At 34.6% G+C, this 17,174-nt stretch overlaps 1 protein-coding gene across 2 annotated transcripts in view; it reads left to right on the forward strand.

The window, feature by feature from the left end:
• Window positions 1-17,174, forward strand: part of LOC148941471 (endoplasmic reticulum transmembrane helix translocase) — a 96,373-nt gene that overhangs the window by 9,593 nt on the left and 69,606 nt on the right. For both annotated transcript variants that reach the window (XM_089104085.1, XM_089104086.1), the window contains exons 2-5: window positions 2,000-2,089; window positions 5,033-5,220; window positions 8,871-9,099; window positions 16,293-16,449. In XM_089104085.1, the coding sequence (XP_088960211.1) occupies window positions 2,000-2,089; window positions 5,033-5,220; window positions 8,871-9,099; window positions 16,293-16,449 (664 nt within the window). The remainder of the gene's footprint in view (window positions 1-1,999; window positions 2,090-5,032; window positions 5,221-8,870; window positions 9,100-16,292; window positions 16,450-17,174) is intronic.

A 17,174-nucleotide genomic window follows, 5' to 3' on the forward strand; every position in this document is an offset into this window, starting at 1 on the left:
AAACACTTTCTACGGATCCTTTTGGGTACCCATCTGACTGACTATATTTTCTGAACATTACATGTGCTTCATACCCACTTTCTAGGGAATGAGAGAAGGGTTGTGATGGCTAAGAAATGTTCTGTAGATGAAGGATGACAGATTGTCCTTATTGGCCAACCATCTATAGTTAAATATAAAGCAGGTCTTCCCCGAATGGAGTGGGAAGAAGTCACAAGGAAAGAATTTTTTTTTGGGGGGGGGGGGAATCATTGGGAGAGTTTAAATATTTAGACTTTAAATAGATGGGGGCGGAGGAGAAGTTTGCGTAGCTGCGTTGGCGTCAGGTGGCTAGGTGCGTTAGTGGTAGGCTAGTATTAATAGTATTAGACATGAAATTAAATGGTATATTTTTTTTTATTTCATTTCTGCGTTGCAATATAAACTTAGTAAGTTTTCAGTAGTTTTGGGGGCACTGGTAAGTGGTTCACAAGTTAAATCTACTTTGGGGCAATTAAAATAATGTGGTTGTATTGTCTTCATAGATGTTATAAATTTTCAAGATCTCCAGTGTATAGACTTTCTAATAATTAGATTACATTTCCTAAATTTTATCATTCTTAATGTCAAACTATACTGTCTTTATTTTAAAGACAAAACCATGTTTTTACATGCTGGTAGCTGCTTCATTTGTCTGTCTTGAATCGGATCTTTTTTTTTCCTTCAGCTTCACATGGGTGTTCCAAAGGTTTATCTATTTCCACAACAATAGATGTACTAGATTTATTGTCTCTTTTTTTCTTCTATTTTAATTAAACCTACCTCCACTCCTCTCAGTGACAGCAACTTTAACAAGAAAAATACTTTAAAGCTTAGGCATCACCAATACTCTTTTTAAAAAAGATTAAATAGCGGCCGAACTGGACACACTTCAAACCACCATTTGCTACAAAAATAAGACAATCTTAAAAAAAGAAATTGCTTTGCCCGTAATAAAGGGCGTCCTTTCACCACAGGTTGTCCTTCTCACAGTGATTATACTTACTATTTCAAAGGTTTTCCAAAAGAGTGGCCCATCATGTCTCCCGCACAAACAGAAAGAAAATTCCCTATATTCTCAAAAAGGAGATAATGAAAAATTATAGTCATTCAAGAAAAACTAATCATCATTATCATCATCTAGTGTGTGAGCAATATACTTATCGTCTTCAACATTCTGATTCCTTTTTTTCTTACATGTAAGGTGATATTTCAATCCTTTCACTGTATATCATATTTTATTAAGTACCCTACTTAATTAGCTTAAAAAAAACATTTCTAAGTGCAAAACTGTAAAAAAATGGTTTGTGTGTGATCGTTTTACCATGCTCATCAAATTGCTGTTTTATTAATATTTTTATCGAGTATAGTTGTTCTGAATTTAGCAATAGATGCGTGTTTTCATCCCGAGTTGTTTGTTCCCCTGGTGTAGTTTTGTCTTTTTTTTGGTTAGTTGATAAGTTTTTCTGATGTTAGATGCTAGAGTAACCTTGTTTTTTCCTTCCTCCCTTCCCTACTTTATCGTTGTTCTTATGTAATCAATTAATTTCTAGTTGTATTTTCGGTGTTTACGGACTGTTTAGCTTATATATATTTTGCTTGATTCATCATTTATCAACAGGGGTACCAATCCATAAAATGGAGGGCAAGAATTTTTTTTCAATTTCTTTAAGATTCAGATATGAAAAGGGATCATCTTCAAAATATTGGTGGTGAGGGGGGGGGGTAATTATTTTCTTCTTTTACTTTTTTCGATGAAGATACCAAAAAAACTTATTTTTCAGAATCTAAAGGTGGGCAATAGCTCCCCTGCCTTTCTCCTAAATCAATGCCCATGCTTATAAACAAAATACTTGATTATAAAACTGCATCCAAAAGAAGGTATTATTATTGTTGTATAGCCAATTGTATTTTCATATTGGGTGTAGCCTACTATATTTCTATGGTTTACCTTATTTTGGTCTATGTTGATCTTTTTCAGGAAAGGTCAGTTCTTGTGGCATCCCATGTTAAAGTAGTCCCCACTGCAAACAATGGATCAAAAGAGCTTGTCAAGTTATACAAAGAAAAGGTATCTTTCATCTTTCCTTTACAGGGCTTAGAAATTTGGAAGAAAGTTGAATATGCTGAAATTGCGATTTTATATCATTTGATGTGGCATCACATCTTGCTTTATCTAAAATCTAGTGTTAATAAAATTCACATAGATATAGCTAATCTAAAAAGTATGATATAATCTATGATGATCCTATGGAGTGGTTAGTTTTTCTAGAAAGCGAAGATCTGATCTGTCAGTTGGTTTTTGGTTGCTCACAGCTGAACATACATCTTCGTTTTTCCCTAAAGGCAAGTAGATGTATCTTATTATAGAGAGTGCATGATGTCAATCGATTTGATTAAAATTAATGATTTTTATATTCAGTTCGGTAAACAATGTCTCACAAATTGGGGATTAAGTTAAAACTTTCAGGAAAAACTTTCTTTTTTGGAAGTTACGGATATTTTTCTCTTGTCCTGGCAGAACAGAACATACTTTTTTGTGGGGGAGGGGGGAGGATTGTCCTTTTGGGGGGGGGGGGTGCGGCATCACTGAGTTTTTTTTGGGGGGGGTAGTTTTTTCTAGATCCTTGCAAAAGAGAATATACGACAGTGTTTTCAAGAAGTTAAAACTATAAAGTTTGTGTCAGTAGGTTTCATCTAAAGTAAAAAAACAAACTATATATTCTTTGGTAATTATGCCTTGTTTTTTGTCTAATGGCTCAAGTTTGAACTTTCAGAAGAAGTTCAGGGCCGGATAAAGAATAATTGGAGTTACTTGGCTCAATCGGGCCCTGCGTTTGAAAGATCCCCACGCTGCCATCATAACGAACACAATTTTTTTTCGAAATTGTGAAATACTTTTAACAATTCCTATAAGCGTTGCTCCAGGAGAGAGATCATTTTCCGGGCTAAAACTAATAACAAAAAAACTATTTGTTATCAACAGTGCATCAGGAATGGATTAAATAGTTCAGCAATTATGCCGAATGAAAGTGAAGACGCAAGGAAATTAGTTTTTCAGACAGTTCTAAAAGAGTTTACAGGACGAAACTTAAAAATATATAAGTTCAAGTGTGCATATTCGCTAATGTAAATTTATATTCAATATTTTTTTTTTTATTTTGTAAACAAGAAATAATTTTATATTTATTTATTTATTTGTTTATGCACGAATGAATGTATAAATTTGTTCTTAAAGACAGTTCCATATATGTATTGGAAAATTGGCATCCTGGGATTTTCTGGGCTTAAAAAAAAGATCTAGAAAGGTCACAAGTTTAAGAAAATTCGTTAAGAACATTAATTTTGGAAAAAATTTCATATGACTAAAGTCATGTTTATGAGCACATTTCAAATGCAAAAGTACGTCATTCGGCCCCAGGAGTGGTTCTATTGTTTTTAGTATCTATGACGCACGTAAAAATACGCAAGAAACATAGCTAAGTATAAAGGACCAAGTTTAATGAGTCTATTTACAAAAGGCGTTTTCTGCAGTTCCATAATACCTAGAGGAGAAAATGTAAATTAACAATTGCTCAAAATGAACAAACTGAACCATCAAATGAAACAAAATCAAGAGCACGACCTGAGAAATGTAAGTTCACAATCACAATGGGTGAAAATGAACAACCTAGACCATCAAATGTAACAACACCATTTACCTCATTATTAAAAATAGCAGTGGTATTAGCAATAGTAGTGACATGCATATATTACCTTTTTGTCAATTGATCTCCCGCTTTAAGTATTCTCCAAAGTTCCAACTTAATACCCAAATCCATTCTTGAGATACGCCCTTTTGACAATCTGCATGTGCATAGCGTATTTTGATTTAGTTCAAAATCCCCCTCAATGTTCTATCAAATTTCCACCTTGATACGCGTAGCCTTAATTGTACAAGTATCATAGTATTAGTGGTAGTAGTAGGAGAAGTAGTAGCAGTAATAGTATATTATTATTAGAAGTAGTAACAGTAGTAGCAGCATGATTAATAGCAGTAGTAGCAGGTACAGTTTTACCTTTTGCTCAACTGAACATCCCACTCATGATACCCCAGACGTTTCCTCTTCATACGGGAAGCCGTCCCGAGAATATAGATTATACACCTGTATCAGCAATCTGTATGCACATAGTATGTTTTGATTTAGTTCAACTCGAAATAAGAAATCATTTATTTAAAGACAGCTTTCATAGTCGTAGATAACAATTTCTGATTTCTGATTTTTAATGGAGATCTTTACTTTTCTTTGAAATACTTGTTTTGTGGAAAAAGTTTTTAAAATTAATTGTATTAAAAAAGCTGTAACTACGATTGGCTTTACTCCGTAATTTATGTCAGAATTTTAGTTATTTAGTTCGATTGAAATTTAGTTCAATGTGTTTGCAGCACTATGCTAAAATTTTACAATCTTTGAGCTTTTCCCAGTAATATCTCTTAAAATGACCCAATTTTCCTCTTGAAGCATAGGTGTAAAGTCGTCTCTGCTATAAAAAAAAAAAAAAAAAAAAAAAAAAATGGGAGTGAATTAGGGATTTTGGCAATATTCTTTTATATAATAGCCAATTCAACAAAACTATCTTTTAATTATAGGTTTTGCGGAATTATCTTTTTGACAAGACTAATATTATGATATTTATGAAATAGTCGTATAATGCTACGCAACCTTCTATCATCCTTGGTGGATGGCAGCTGATACTTCATAACAGCAATAGTGGTCCGTCCCTATTTTTCATAATATATGCAATAATTTGGCACCACATATACCAATAAATCTTACAGACCTTTCTCTATTTTAAAGAAAAAAGATAACCGTCAGTAGTGAGGATAAATTGCAGTTTAAACCTCTATTTGTTTAGTTTTACAGGAAATGGAAGTAAAACGATGGTGTTTTTTTGGCATTTCTTTCTTGGAAGAGAACACCTTAAACCAGTTGTGACAATACATAAAAGTTTTTTACTACCATGTTTTTTCTAGGATGGCAACGATAGGATCAAAATTGCTTTTACGTTTCAAAAGAGTAGATACTGGTGGAATGAAGAGAAAGAAGAATTTGAGGCTGTCAAATATCCTATGAACAGATCAGTTAGCTTTTATTCCTCCTCAAAAGGTTTTGGATCTAGTCAGGATTTAGCAACTGCTACTGAATATTTTGGCACCAATTCGTAAGTTTTCACATGTTTATATTCTCTAACTGGCTTAAATACAATTTTTTCTCATTAGGGAATGAATTATTCTTTAATGTCAAGAATAATTTAATTTTTGGCTGGAATTTATAAAGGCTAAGTTTTATTAAAGTAGACATTGTCTATGAAATTAAAATTCAGGTTGAGATGGGGAGGATATCAGATGATTTAGGGACATATATCGGGACGAGTTTGGCACATATATCCCCCTCCTTCCATTGAAGAAGGAGGCTACCAAATGAGTATTTGTAAGACATGGTTTTCTAACTTCGGAGAAGTGGGGGAGGGAGAAATAAACTTGCCCCTTTGCCTCCTGCTCAACTGCAGTGCTAATTACGTAGGCCTATACTGTTCAGAATTTGTCTATTTGACTACTGTCAAAATTTTGATTGACTAATCAAGTTAAAGATTTAAGGTAAGATTTTCTTTTAAATTGGAAAAGGTGGAAGATTGGAACCTATCTTTGAGATGAATCCGACAAAAAATAAAGACATAGTATTAGTTGGGCCCAAATTAGCGTTGATGTAAGCGTTTCAAACTAGTTTCTTCCCATTACCATTTTCTGCTTCTAGTACAAGTGTGTTGTTAAAACCAAGGGAAAACATGCCTCATTCATAATTCAGCTTTTTTATCGAAAGGTGTAACTACGGTGTCCCTTTTCCATCATTTATTAATGCATTCTAATCATACCTTCCTGTCAGATCAGAAACTACCTTCCAAACTAAAAAAAAACCTTGAATTCATGGAAAAGAATCGAAACGAACCTCATTCTTTGACTAGGAAAACCTAAACAACTCCTTGATGATGCTTATATCATTTTTGATGTTCAAATATGTTCAGTTTCAATGTTCAATGAGGAAAAGATGGTCAAGAGCAAGGTGAGCAAGGGCCTTTTTTGCATTCAATTATAACATGCAACTAGGGAACAACAATTTATTTTACTTAGATCTGTTTTTTGTTTTGTTTTTACTAACTTTCGGGCTCTGAATTCAGAAATAACCCTAGGTTTTCTGTGTCATGGGGTCTCTTTTTTGTGTTTCTCTTTTATTCAGAAGTAATAGAACATGTGTATAAAAAAAGAAAGAGGAAACCTAAATAGGTAAAAACAATAGTTTAATTGTATTCACAGGTAAACTTTTTTTTTACCAAACAGTATACATGCATGAAAAGACAAAATCTGCGCTTACAGCTTCTTCTAGAATTTTCAGTCTGTGAACATCTTTACTTGATGCTCCAGCAATAGTCTGCCGTCATGTGTAGACTATATTCTATCGACCTTGGTACTATCCCTCAAAATTGGTAGAATCACTTATCCTGGTCATCACTGACTACATCAAATTCTTCATTATGTCGCAAGATGTACTTGATGTAGTTTGATGCAAATGTTGCAACAAACCATTTTGTAGCTGCCCAAGAGCAGCTGGATAATTTCGGTGGGATTCTGTTGTCAAGCACCTTGGCCTTTATATTTTCACATTACAGGAAAGAGCAAAATGATGTATACTAAACAGTCTCCTTCGATTGACTGACCTTTAACAATGAAGCTGACAAATTTATGACGTAGAATGTTTCAATCACCTTGTTTTAGGTTAGACTTTGGTGGCCAATTAGACTGTGTTGGCTATGTCAATAAAGGCTAATATAGCACTAGTCATTTACTTAAGTTCTATCGGATCTGTATTTGATGTGAATGAATTTGTCGTAAACCTCCCAAGTCTTATATTTGAAACGCTGACGGAGCAAAAAGCATGACTGACAGAAAAAGAAAACACTCAAATATTAACTACTACTGCTAGTAGTTCTAGCAACTCACTGCAACACCAAGCCGTAAGGCAGACATAGTTGCTCACGCTCCTTCTCCATCCCAGTCTGTTCTAAGCCTCACTCTTTAACTCTTCCCATGAAGCTCTAGTTTCTTTCAAATCGTTTCATATGACTTCTTCCCACTTCATTCAAGGACGACCTGCTTTTCGTTTGGTTCCAAAAGGAGGCTCAAAAATATTTGGCAATTTATCATCCTTTATCCATAAAATATAGCCTAGGCATCTGAACCTTTATATCTATATTGCCATAGAAATTGAAATTGAACACCAGTTTTTGTGCAGCTTAGGACGAGACAACTATATAAATAAAAACAACTAAATATAAAAAGAGAAAAAACATAGTATTCACAACAGAAGGTAACTACTTCACAAGTATGCTACACTTGTATCCGAATAGTAAACTGTTTGTAGTACTTGCTGTTGTTATTAACCTTTACAAAACCAGTATAGATTGAGGATGATTAACATAGAAACTGCTTTCGTGTGAGAAAGTTGACCTATAGGCTCAAAGGGAGAAGGCAAAGAGTCTCAAATTCCCTCTCCCTGTCCCGCAGTTTCTGTTGGGAATTTTTTATTTATTTTTATTTCGGTATTTCGGAGGTATTTCGCAGGAAAAACATGTACAATATTCACTACAACAAAATACAGTTATCTGCTGGAGACGGTCACTGGATATGTGGCCAAAATATCCAGAGATTTTGCTATTGTTTCACTCTGAAATAAAAAGATTTGTCCCTATTGAAGTGTTATCTGTATGTCATGGAAAGGTAGTGTGGTCAGTTTAGGGATAATAAAAAGATCCAAGTAGTTAAAGAGGTTTTCAGGGCTAACATTTTAGGTGTGATACACTATGGATCTGAGGTTTGGGGATATGCGAAGGGAGATAGTGTAGAAACAGCGCATTTAGGATATTATAAGAGGTGACTAGGGATAAGTCATGTGTGCGGGAGGGTTTAGGGCTCGAGGTAATGGGGGACCAAGTAACGGGATTAGTTATAAGGATTTTACAGGACCAAGAAACAAAGGTGTGGTAGTCGCAGCGTTCGCTTTCAAAATCACTTGGTCTTTCTTCTCTATTAAGAGAGATTTTAGACGATGTTTTATTTTTTAAGATGGGGTCGAATGAAAGTGATATAAACTAATTCATTGAAATGAGGGCTGATATTTTGCCACTGGGCCAAAGAAGAAACTTTATCGGGAGGGAAAGGTCAAAGGCTGATCCTTATTTTTGTCCTATGTGTGAAGGTTTAGACGAGAGCGTATATCACTTGATGTGTGAATGTGAGAAGCTGAGTGATTGGAGACTTGAAGTGTTTGGTAGGGGGATATAATTTTGAGTGGTTGATGAGAGTGTGTGCGGATGAGTGTTATATGGATTTCAGAAGCTTGGCACGATTCCTTCGTCTCGCGATGAATCATAGAAATAGTTTTCTGTAGGATTATGTTAGGATTTGTGCAATTTCTTTGTAATTGTTCTTTGTTTATATTTTTTGCCATAGCCTATGGGTTTTTAGTGCAAATAAATTCAATTAAAAATTCTTCGAAATTACCCACAGTTATCGACCACCCTTATCCTCAGTGAAATTTGTTTCCATGGTTTTGCGAGCCTAGGAATTATAGTTAATATTTGAGTATAATTCTTATTAGACATTATATTAGACCTTGTATAATTTTTTTTATGAATTTTATAGTTATATATAATTTTCAAAGAAACTTTGACTTTTATTCAAAATCTAAATGAATATTTTGATAATATTTTAATGGATTTTCTTTTGTTGACTTAATTCGTATATTCTTTTTTTCTAGCATGATTATGGATATTCCAGAGTTTAAAGAACTGTTTTTGGAGCGTGCAACCGCTCCTTTCTTTGTTTTTCAAGTTTTTTGCGTCCTGCTTTGGTGCTTAGATGCCTACTGGTACTATAGTGTTTTCACCTTGTTTATGTTGGTTGCATTTGAAGGTATTCTTGTTCAACAGCAACTGAGAAATATGTCTGAAGTAAGAAAGATGGGGAACAAACCTTATTCAATTCAGGTATGTTTTTTTTTCGGTTTTATAGACGATATTCATTATTCTTAATGCCCCTTCTTGGCCCAAATGTGAATTAGAAGCATATGCTTTGTTCTGGAGCCCGATTCATATTGCGTTTTAATGTTCCACTATTGGCCTTATTATGAGATACTGGATCTGTTATGCTTTTGTAGTCTAATTAATAATAAATAAGAAATTTGTATTCCTTTAAGAATTGTAATAACGTTAAGAACAATGCTTGTCGTGTGATATAGACAATGTAGTACCAGGCCCTGGCACTTAGCAAACAGCAGGCTTCTATATATGGATTCTCATTGTCGCTTGTCTTCTAACCGCAGACAATTTGCTGTCTTGAAATACTGAACTGAAATGCTGAACTAAAAAAATATAAATGTTTTTACTTTTATAACTTTAATAAATCAAATAATATAAACATTTTGATTACTAAATATCAGTATGTGTATATTAAACTGACAATGCACATTTATTTGTATTTTTTCAGTAAAGTGCAAATTTTGTTCTGGCCTGGGAAGGTATAGGGGTTTTGCACCCAACTTATGTTAATTTCTGCTCGTTTTGAGTTTGACTCGGTTAATTATTGTGATTTCTGTTCGTTTTCGGTTTCATTTATTTATCGATGCTGATTTGTGGTAGTTTCACGCTTGGTACATTATTTGATTTCGTTTTTGCTCATTTGCTGTTTAATGGAGATCTTTACTTTTCTTTGAAAAACCTATTTTGTGGAAAAAGTTTTTAAATTAATTTCTGTTCGTTTTATATTGACAGTCTTTTCAGGGAAAAAGAAAATAATACTTTAAATCTTTTCGTTTTTTAAGACTCTATTGTTTGGCCTGCAAAATTTTGATTGGATGTGTTTTGGAAAATGGTGGGCGTGAGAGGGGCGTTAGTCGCTATCCAATCACTTTCAACTATTTAAAAAGGAACTAGCCCTTTCAATTTCCAATTGAATGAACCCTTTTGAAGTTTCTACGACAACGCTTTCAATAAAAACTTTATATGACCCAGGGCATACCTTACAACCCTTGCCCTGAGGCCTGTGGGGGGAGGGGTTGTCATCCTTAAAGACGTAATTTCCAAAATTTTTCAACTACTTTGAGTAAAATGGCTATCTAAAAATTTGGATTGGATGTGTTTGGGGAAAAGGTGGGCGTGAGAGGGGGGTTAGTTGCCCTCAGATCACTTTCGACTATTAAAAAGGGTACTGTTACTTTGAATTTCAAATCGAATGAGCCCTTTTTCAAGTTTCTACAACAACGATTTCAATAAAAACCTTATAAGGCCCCAGGGTATATGATCCTTACCCTGAGGGTTGTGGGGGAGTCTCCTCCTCAAAAATATATTTTCTATCTGGAAATTAACTACGCTGAACAAAATGGCTATCTCAAAATTTTGATTAGATGTGTTTGGGGGAATGCTGGGGGGGGGGGCTAGTTGCCCTCCAACCACTTTCGACTATTAAGAAGGGCACTATCCCTTTTAATTTCCAATCGAATGAGCCTTTTTTGAAGTTTCTACGACAACGCCTTCTATAAAAACCTTATATACCCCCAGTGCATATCTTAAAACCGTTGCCCTGAGGGTTGTGGAGGAGTGTTTTCCTGAAAAACAAATTTTCTATCTGGAAGTCAACTACGCTGAACAAAATGGCTGTTTCAACATTTGGATTGGATGTGTTTGGGGGAATAATGGGCTTGGGGGGGGGGGGGGCTAATTGGCCTCCAATCACTTTTGACTATTAAAAAGGGTACTAGCCCTTAGAATTTCCAATCGAATGGGCCTGTTTTGAAGTTTCGACGACAACGCCTTCTACAAAAACCTTATATGCCCCCAGGGCATAACTTAAAACCATTGTCCTGAGGGTTGTGGGGGGAGTGTCCTTCTCAAAAACATATTTTCTGTCTGGAAATCAACTATGCTGAACAAAATGGCTATATCAAAATTTTGATTGGATGTGTTTGGGGGAATGATGGGCGGGGGGGGGATAGTTGCCCTCCAATCACTCGACTATTAAAAGGGGCGCTAGAACTCTCACTTTCCAATCGAATGACACCCTTTTGAAGTTTCTACGACGACTCCTTTCATATGAAGTGCCCTTCTCTAAAGGAAAAATATAATACATAGTACATTGTGGCAACATCGTTCTTATATGCCCTCAGGGCATAACTTAAAACCCTTGCCCCAAGGGTTTTGGGGGAGTGTCCTCCTCAAAAACATATTTTCTGTCTGGAAATCAACTACACTGAACAAAATGGCTATCTCAAAATTTTGATTGGATGTGTTTGGGGGAATGATGGGTGTGGGGGGAGGGCTAGTTGCCCTCCAATCACTTTCGACTATTAAAAAGAGCACTAACCCTTTGAATTTCCAATCGAATGAGCCTTTTTTGAAGATTCTAAGACATCGCCTTCTATAAAAATCGTATATGCCCCCAGGGCATAACTTAAAACCCTTGACATGAGGGTTGTTGGGGAGTGTCCTCCTCAAAAACACACTTTTTGTCTGGAAATCAACTACGCTGAACAAAATGGATATCTCGAACTTTTGATTGGATGTGTTTCGGGGAATGATGGTCGTGTGGGGGCTAGTTGCGATCCAATCACTTTCGACTATTAAAACGGGCCCTAGAACTCTCGATTTCCAATCGAATGAGCCCCTTTTGAAGTCTCTTCTTGACCCCTTCCATATGAAGTGCCCTGCTATAAAGGAAACAAATAATAAAGGGTACATCATGCCAACATTGTTCTTATGTGCCCTCAGGGCATAACTTAAAACCCTTGTCCCGAGGGTTGTGGGGGAGTGCCCTCCTCAAAAGGATATTTTCTATTTGGAAATCAACTACATAATAACTTCAGCGATTCTGACTGAACTTAACAATTTTTCAACTTTTTTTCATGTCTTAAAAAGACATTGCTTATACTTATAAGAAAAGAAATTCGGTAATAATGTTTTTCTAACAACGATTTCTACCAAGTTTCAAACTTTTGGTTTTCTTTTTTAAGGTTTTGAATTGTTGAAATCCCTTGTTAAAATATATACAAATATATTTATATGTTTGTGTCTATTTATATACAAATATTTTTGCAATTACTTGTTTTTTGCTCTTTACGCAGTTTAATGCATTTTCATACTGCGTCTATTCAAAGATATTTGATTATTACCGCAAGTCCAATCTCTAACAACGGCTTCTACTGATTTTTAAACTTTTTGTTTGTTTTTTAAAGTTTTCGATTTGTATCGAGATCTTCTCAAAATATATATGAATAATTTTGCAATTGCCAGTTTTTTGCTCTTTAAGCAATTTAATATAAACTTCTCTATACACGAAAATCTTCAATTTTTTCACAAAAGTGTGACAAGTGTGACAACGTCATTGCAATACTGATCAGAGGCAACGCTATAGTGTTGCCTATAGTAAAGACCATACGGCTCCAATGTTTTATCATTTATATATTTATTTTTTCCAGAGGCACTTCATATTGAAGGGGCCTAGCCCCCCCCCCCCCGCCCTTTTTTTCCCAAATGCATCCTATAAAATTTTGAGATTGCCAATTTGTTAAAAATAGTTCAAAGATCATATAACAAAAACTCCGGTGTCGTTACAACTCCCAGGGTCCGGGGGCAGGCGTTGCAAGTTATTCCCTGGGGGCATATGTGGTTCTTATGGAAGGGATGCTTGTATAGACTTCAGAGAGGACTCATTTGATTTGAAATGAAAAGTTTATAGTTCACTTTTTAAGAGTCAAAAGAGATCGGAGGGCAATTAGCCCTCCCCCTCCACGACGTTTTTTCCTCAAACCCATCCGATAAGAACTTTGAAACAACCATATTTAGAAATAGTTCAAAGATCATATAACGAAAACTCTGGGGTCGACACAACCCCCCAGGGCCCGAGGGCAGGTGTTGTACATTGTGCCCTGAGGGCATATATGGTTCTTATGGAAGGGATGCTCGTGTAAACTATGGAGTGGAGATCCTGATTCTGAACTTAAAGCCGAGGAATGGGGTTGGAAAAATAAAGATGACTTCTTGTATTCATTGACTACTGACGTCCTAGCAGTTCTCGTCTGCTTCCTAAAACCGTGAAGTGCTCCTGTCAACTGGAATGTAGCTCAACGAGATGTAGCTGCTTTATAAACGGCTTAGCTTGCACTGCAGCGTGTAAAACGTGCAAAGGGACAGCATGTTCTACCTCTCCAAGAATCGAAAGCTATAACGATGAGGAGAACATCGAAGTTAAGGTATCTGAATTAAAAGAATGCGTTGTGAGTGCTAATCAGAGTTTTATTCTGTTTTTCGAATGTTCACGCAGTTGATTCAACAGTTTTATTACTTGTGAATACTAGTCAGTGCTTTCGCAGTAGTTAGTCATAAGATGGATTTTAAATGTCAACTGCTGATAACTAGTTTTATTGAAGATTTCCGTTTTCTAATATATTTAATTTTTCAATAAACATCTTGCAATCACTTTTTTTAGGCCGTCCCATCAGGTGATGGAGCCAGCGACGATCAGATTCAGGCTAACTAATTATTATGTCTCAAAACCGACAATTTAGCAAGTGAAAGATGGTGTGGTAAACAAAAATGGGGGTCACGACGACGAGAAGCGTAAAAATATCATATTGATGATTATGAAATTTTTTTATATACCGTACACGAAATTTGACTCCATTTTCGCACTCATCTCGTCTTTTTACAATGGAAAAATAACTCAGTTCAAGAAAAACGAACAATTACCGCAACTTAATTTTTTTGTTAGGAAAGTGAGAAAACGCACGATACGCAAACAAAACTAGTTTTGCGTCGATCTAGAATGTGCAACTTTGGATATGTTGTTCAGCTTTTTTTCCTGTACAAAATGGTGTAAAAATCATTTCTGTTGCTATTTGTTTTTATCAACAATTGACGAATTGGTGGACAATAAGTGCTGAAAGAAATATGGCAAATGAAAATAAAAAAGTGCATATTGATGAATATGAAACGGATTTTCTAGTAGACATTACATCAGGTTAATTTGATTTTTGGGCTCAGCTCATCATTTTATGTCAGAATAGTTGCCTTCTGATAGTATGGTGAAAAAGAGGTCACAACGATGAGAAGTGTAAAATCACATATTAATGATTATTAGACTTTTTTCTGGTACATTGTGTATCAAATTTGATTTCATTTTCGGGCTCAGCTCTTCCTTTTACATCGGGATTATGCTTCATATACAGAAAAACGAACGTTTACCGATAGTTCATTTTTTTAGAATAAAACTGAAAAAAATTGACACGAAAAGCAAAAAAAAACTAGTTTTGCGTCGACCTAGAATGTGCAATTTTGGATATGCTGTTGAGCTTTTTTTTTCTCTACAACATGGTGTAAAAATAATTTGTGTTGCAATTTGTTTAAAGTCAAACTCTAGTTTGCCTGTACTATTAGCAAATAAAAAAGTTCACTTAATTTATAAGGCATAAGTTTCTTTGACCCGTTGCTATATATAATTGCCATAGATAGTTTGCAGATATCCGCTATTTTGATAATCAGGCAACACATAATGCCTTTTAATTTACCTCGATAGTTAGACGTGATTCTATGTCCCGTGGGGGCATGTAGCGGAAAAACCTTTAGCTGGATCGGAGAGTTTGCTAGTTTTTATCATAACAGATAATAACATCAGTTTTGCATCGTTAGTAAGTTCAGATTACTCCAGTGTCAACTTATGTTATTTTTGCACCGATTTAGGGTTTTGTAACTTTCATTTAAGCAAAACTAACCTTAAGTATGTTTTATGAACAAGTCAAATTCTAACATGCAATATACTATGTCGGATGGTAGACTACAGGAGGGACACAGAAGAATATTGTGCCTATTTTTTGAGGTCACGGATTGATGAAACCTTTTTCTTCAATTTTTTTTTGTCTTCTATAAGGTTTTCTTCAGCCCATCGAAATGTAACTTTGAAGGTGATTGGGAGAAACCTATCTGTGGTTTTACCAATCTATGTTCGAAAAAGAAAAGTTCGTAGATGTCTGTTATACGGAACGCAATCAAGAATTACGCTGCGTAAAATTTGACAGAAACCGGTTTTCCTTCCTGGTTAAGTATTTAATATAATGCGTTCCATACGGCCTTCTTTCGTCGTAGTTTCCATAATATATACATATATATATATATATATATATATATATATATATATATATATATATATATATATATATATATATATATATATATATATATATATATATATATATATATATATATATATGTATATATATATATATATATATATATATATATATATATATATATATATATATATATATATATATATATATATATATATATATATATATATATATATATATATATATATATATATATATATATATATATATATATATATATATATATATATATATATATATATATATATATATATATATATATATATATGTGTGTGTGTGTATATATATAGAGGTAGTTAAGGGTTAGGTTGGGTTAGTTTAGGTATTTAATATAATGCGATCTGCACGGCCTGCTTTCCACAATTCTTTGTCGTAGCTTCCATAATTTGTTTCTAAAGTATTATATTATCGTCATATTTTGGCATATTTCGTTAGGATTAACCTATCTTCCCTTTTTGTGTGCGTTCCGTTTAACAGACAAGTACCGGAAAGTTCTTTGGCCCTTTCTAGGGCCCATTTGGCCCAATGCTTTCTTTTTTACATTTGGTTCCCCTTGGCCTAAGGACTTACAGCTGTAAGTATAGAACGGATCAAGAACATCAAGTTCCCAACTCATTTTTGAGCAGTCTAGCACCCTCCCAACAAAAATGTGCTGTCCCCTTAGCACAACAATCCTTGAGAATTTCCAGTCAATTGGGGATAAATATTTCTGGCTTTGTTTTGCACCCTATCTTTGGAGAGGGGTATGGACCCCAAACTAGAATTGTCTTTATACATTAGCGTCCACTTGCCTGAGAGAATTAGGGTTTTAAATTTCAATCTGTATAGAAAGCAAAGAGCTTATTGGCCCTTTTATGAACCCTGTTTTCAGGTGAATCAATATTTTTTTTCTTTGATGTTTTAATTCTTCTTTGCCTAAGGTATTTCAAATATAAGTTTCAAAGCAATCAAAACAAAATAGTTTGGTTGAATCAAATCATCTTCTTTCTTTTTAACTTCTTTCAGGTTTATCGTGAGAGCAAATGGAAGTCAATAATATCGAATGAATTAGTAGCTGGGGACGTAGTGTGTGTTGGAAGAGCAAAAGATGAGTTTCAACTTGTTCCTTGTGATATGTTGCTTCTGAAGGGTTCTTGTATTGTTGATGAAAGTATGCTGACAGGTAAAAACATTTTCAATTTCATTTTTATTTTCAGAATTCTTAAAATAAATCCAGCTGATTCATTATCTATAAGGGCTGCTTTAAATTTTGCTATAGAAGCAATTTTAAGCTGTTTAAAATGGAACGGAAGTTCAAATTTGTTTCGTAAGCAGCTGTTTTGCGGAGCATCACTTCTGCTCTCGTTGTTTAGATTTTTTATTATTATTATTTTGGCTCAGCTTGGTAAGTTTGGTAAGGTAAATAAGGAAACTTGAAAGATTTTCACGGCTGGGGGATTATGAACCGGAGAAGAAAAGGTCCTAGAAAGCTCGTGAAAAATCTTGAAATTATCCAGGAGTAAAATAAAAATAAAAAATCTTGCCAAGTAAATAGCCAAAACGAGAAGCAAAACGGAAATACCTTAACTTTGAAAATAAACTTCTTATGTATCATTAAATGTCTAGCTTGTTTAGATCGTAAAATTACCGCTAAGAGCCCTTTGATCGAGAATTCTGTACTCTTCTAGATTTCTAAGAAATAGTTCTGGAAAGCTCAATAGTGAAATCCTTAATTTAATTTTTTGTCTCTTTGTGCAATTTCTATTTTGATTATGCACTTCAGGCTTAGTGCCAAAATTGAATTGAAAAAATGTTGAATCTGATCAAACTCACGGAGGAAAGGGAAAGAGATTCTATTTAAGCCGTCATTCGGACATCATCATGAAGTGGTTTATATTTCTGCTCCAA

This window comes from Artemia sp. Qi Xiang Cuo, chromosome 18 (assembly GCF_049724085.1).
Source record: "Artemia sp. Qi Xiang Cuo chromosome 18, ASM4972408v1, whole genome shotgun sequence".
Taxonomy (NCBI): domain Eukaryota; kingdom Metazoa; phylum Arthropoda; class Branchiopoda; order Anostraca; family Artemiidae; genus Artemia; species Artemia sp. Qi Xiang Cuo.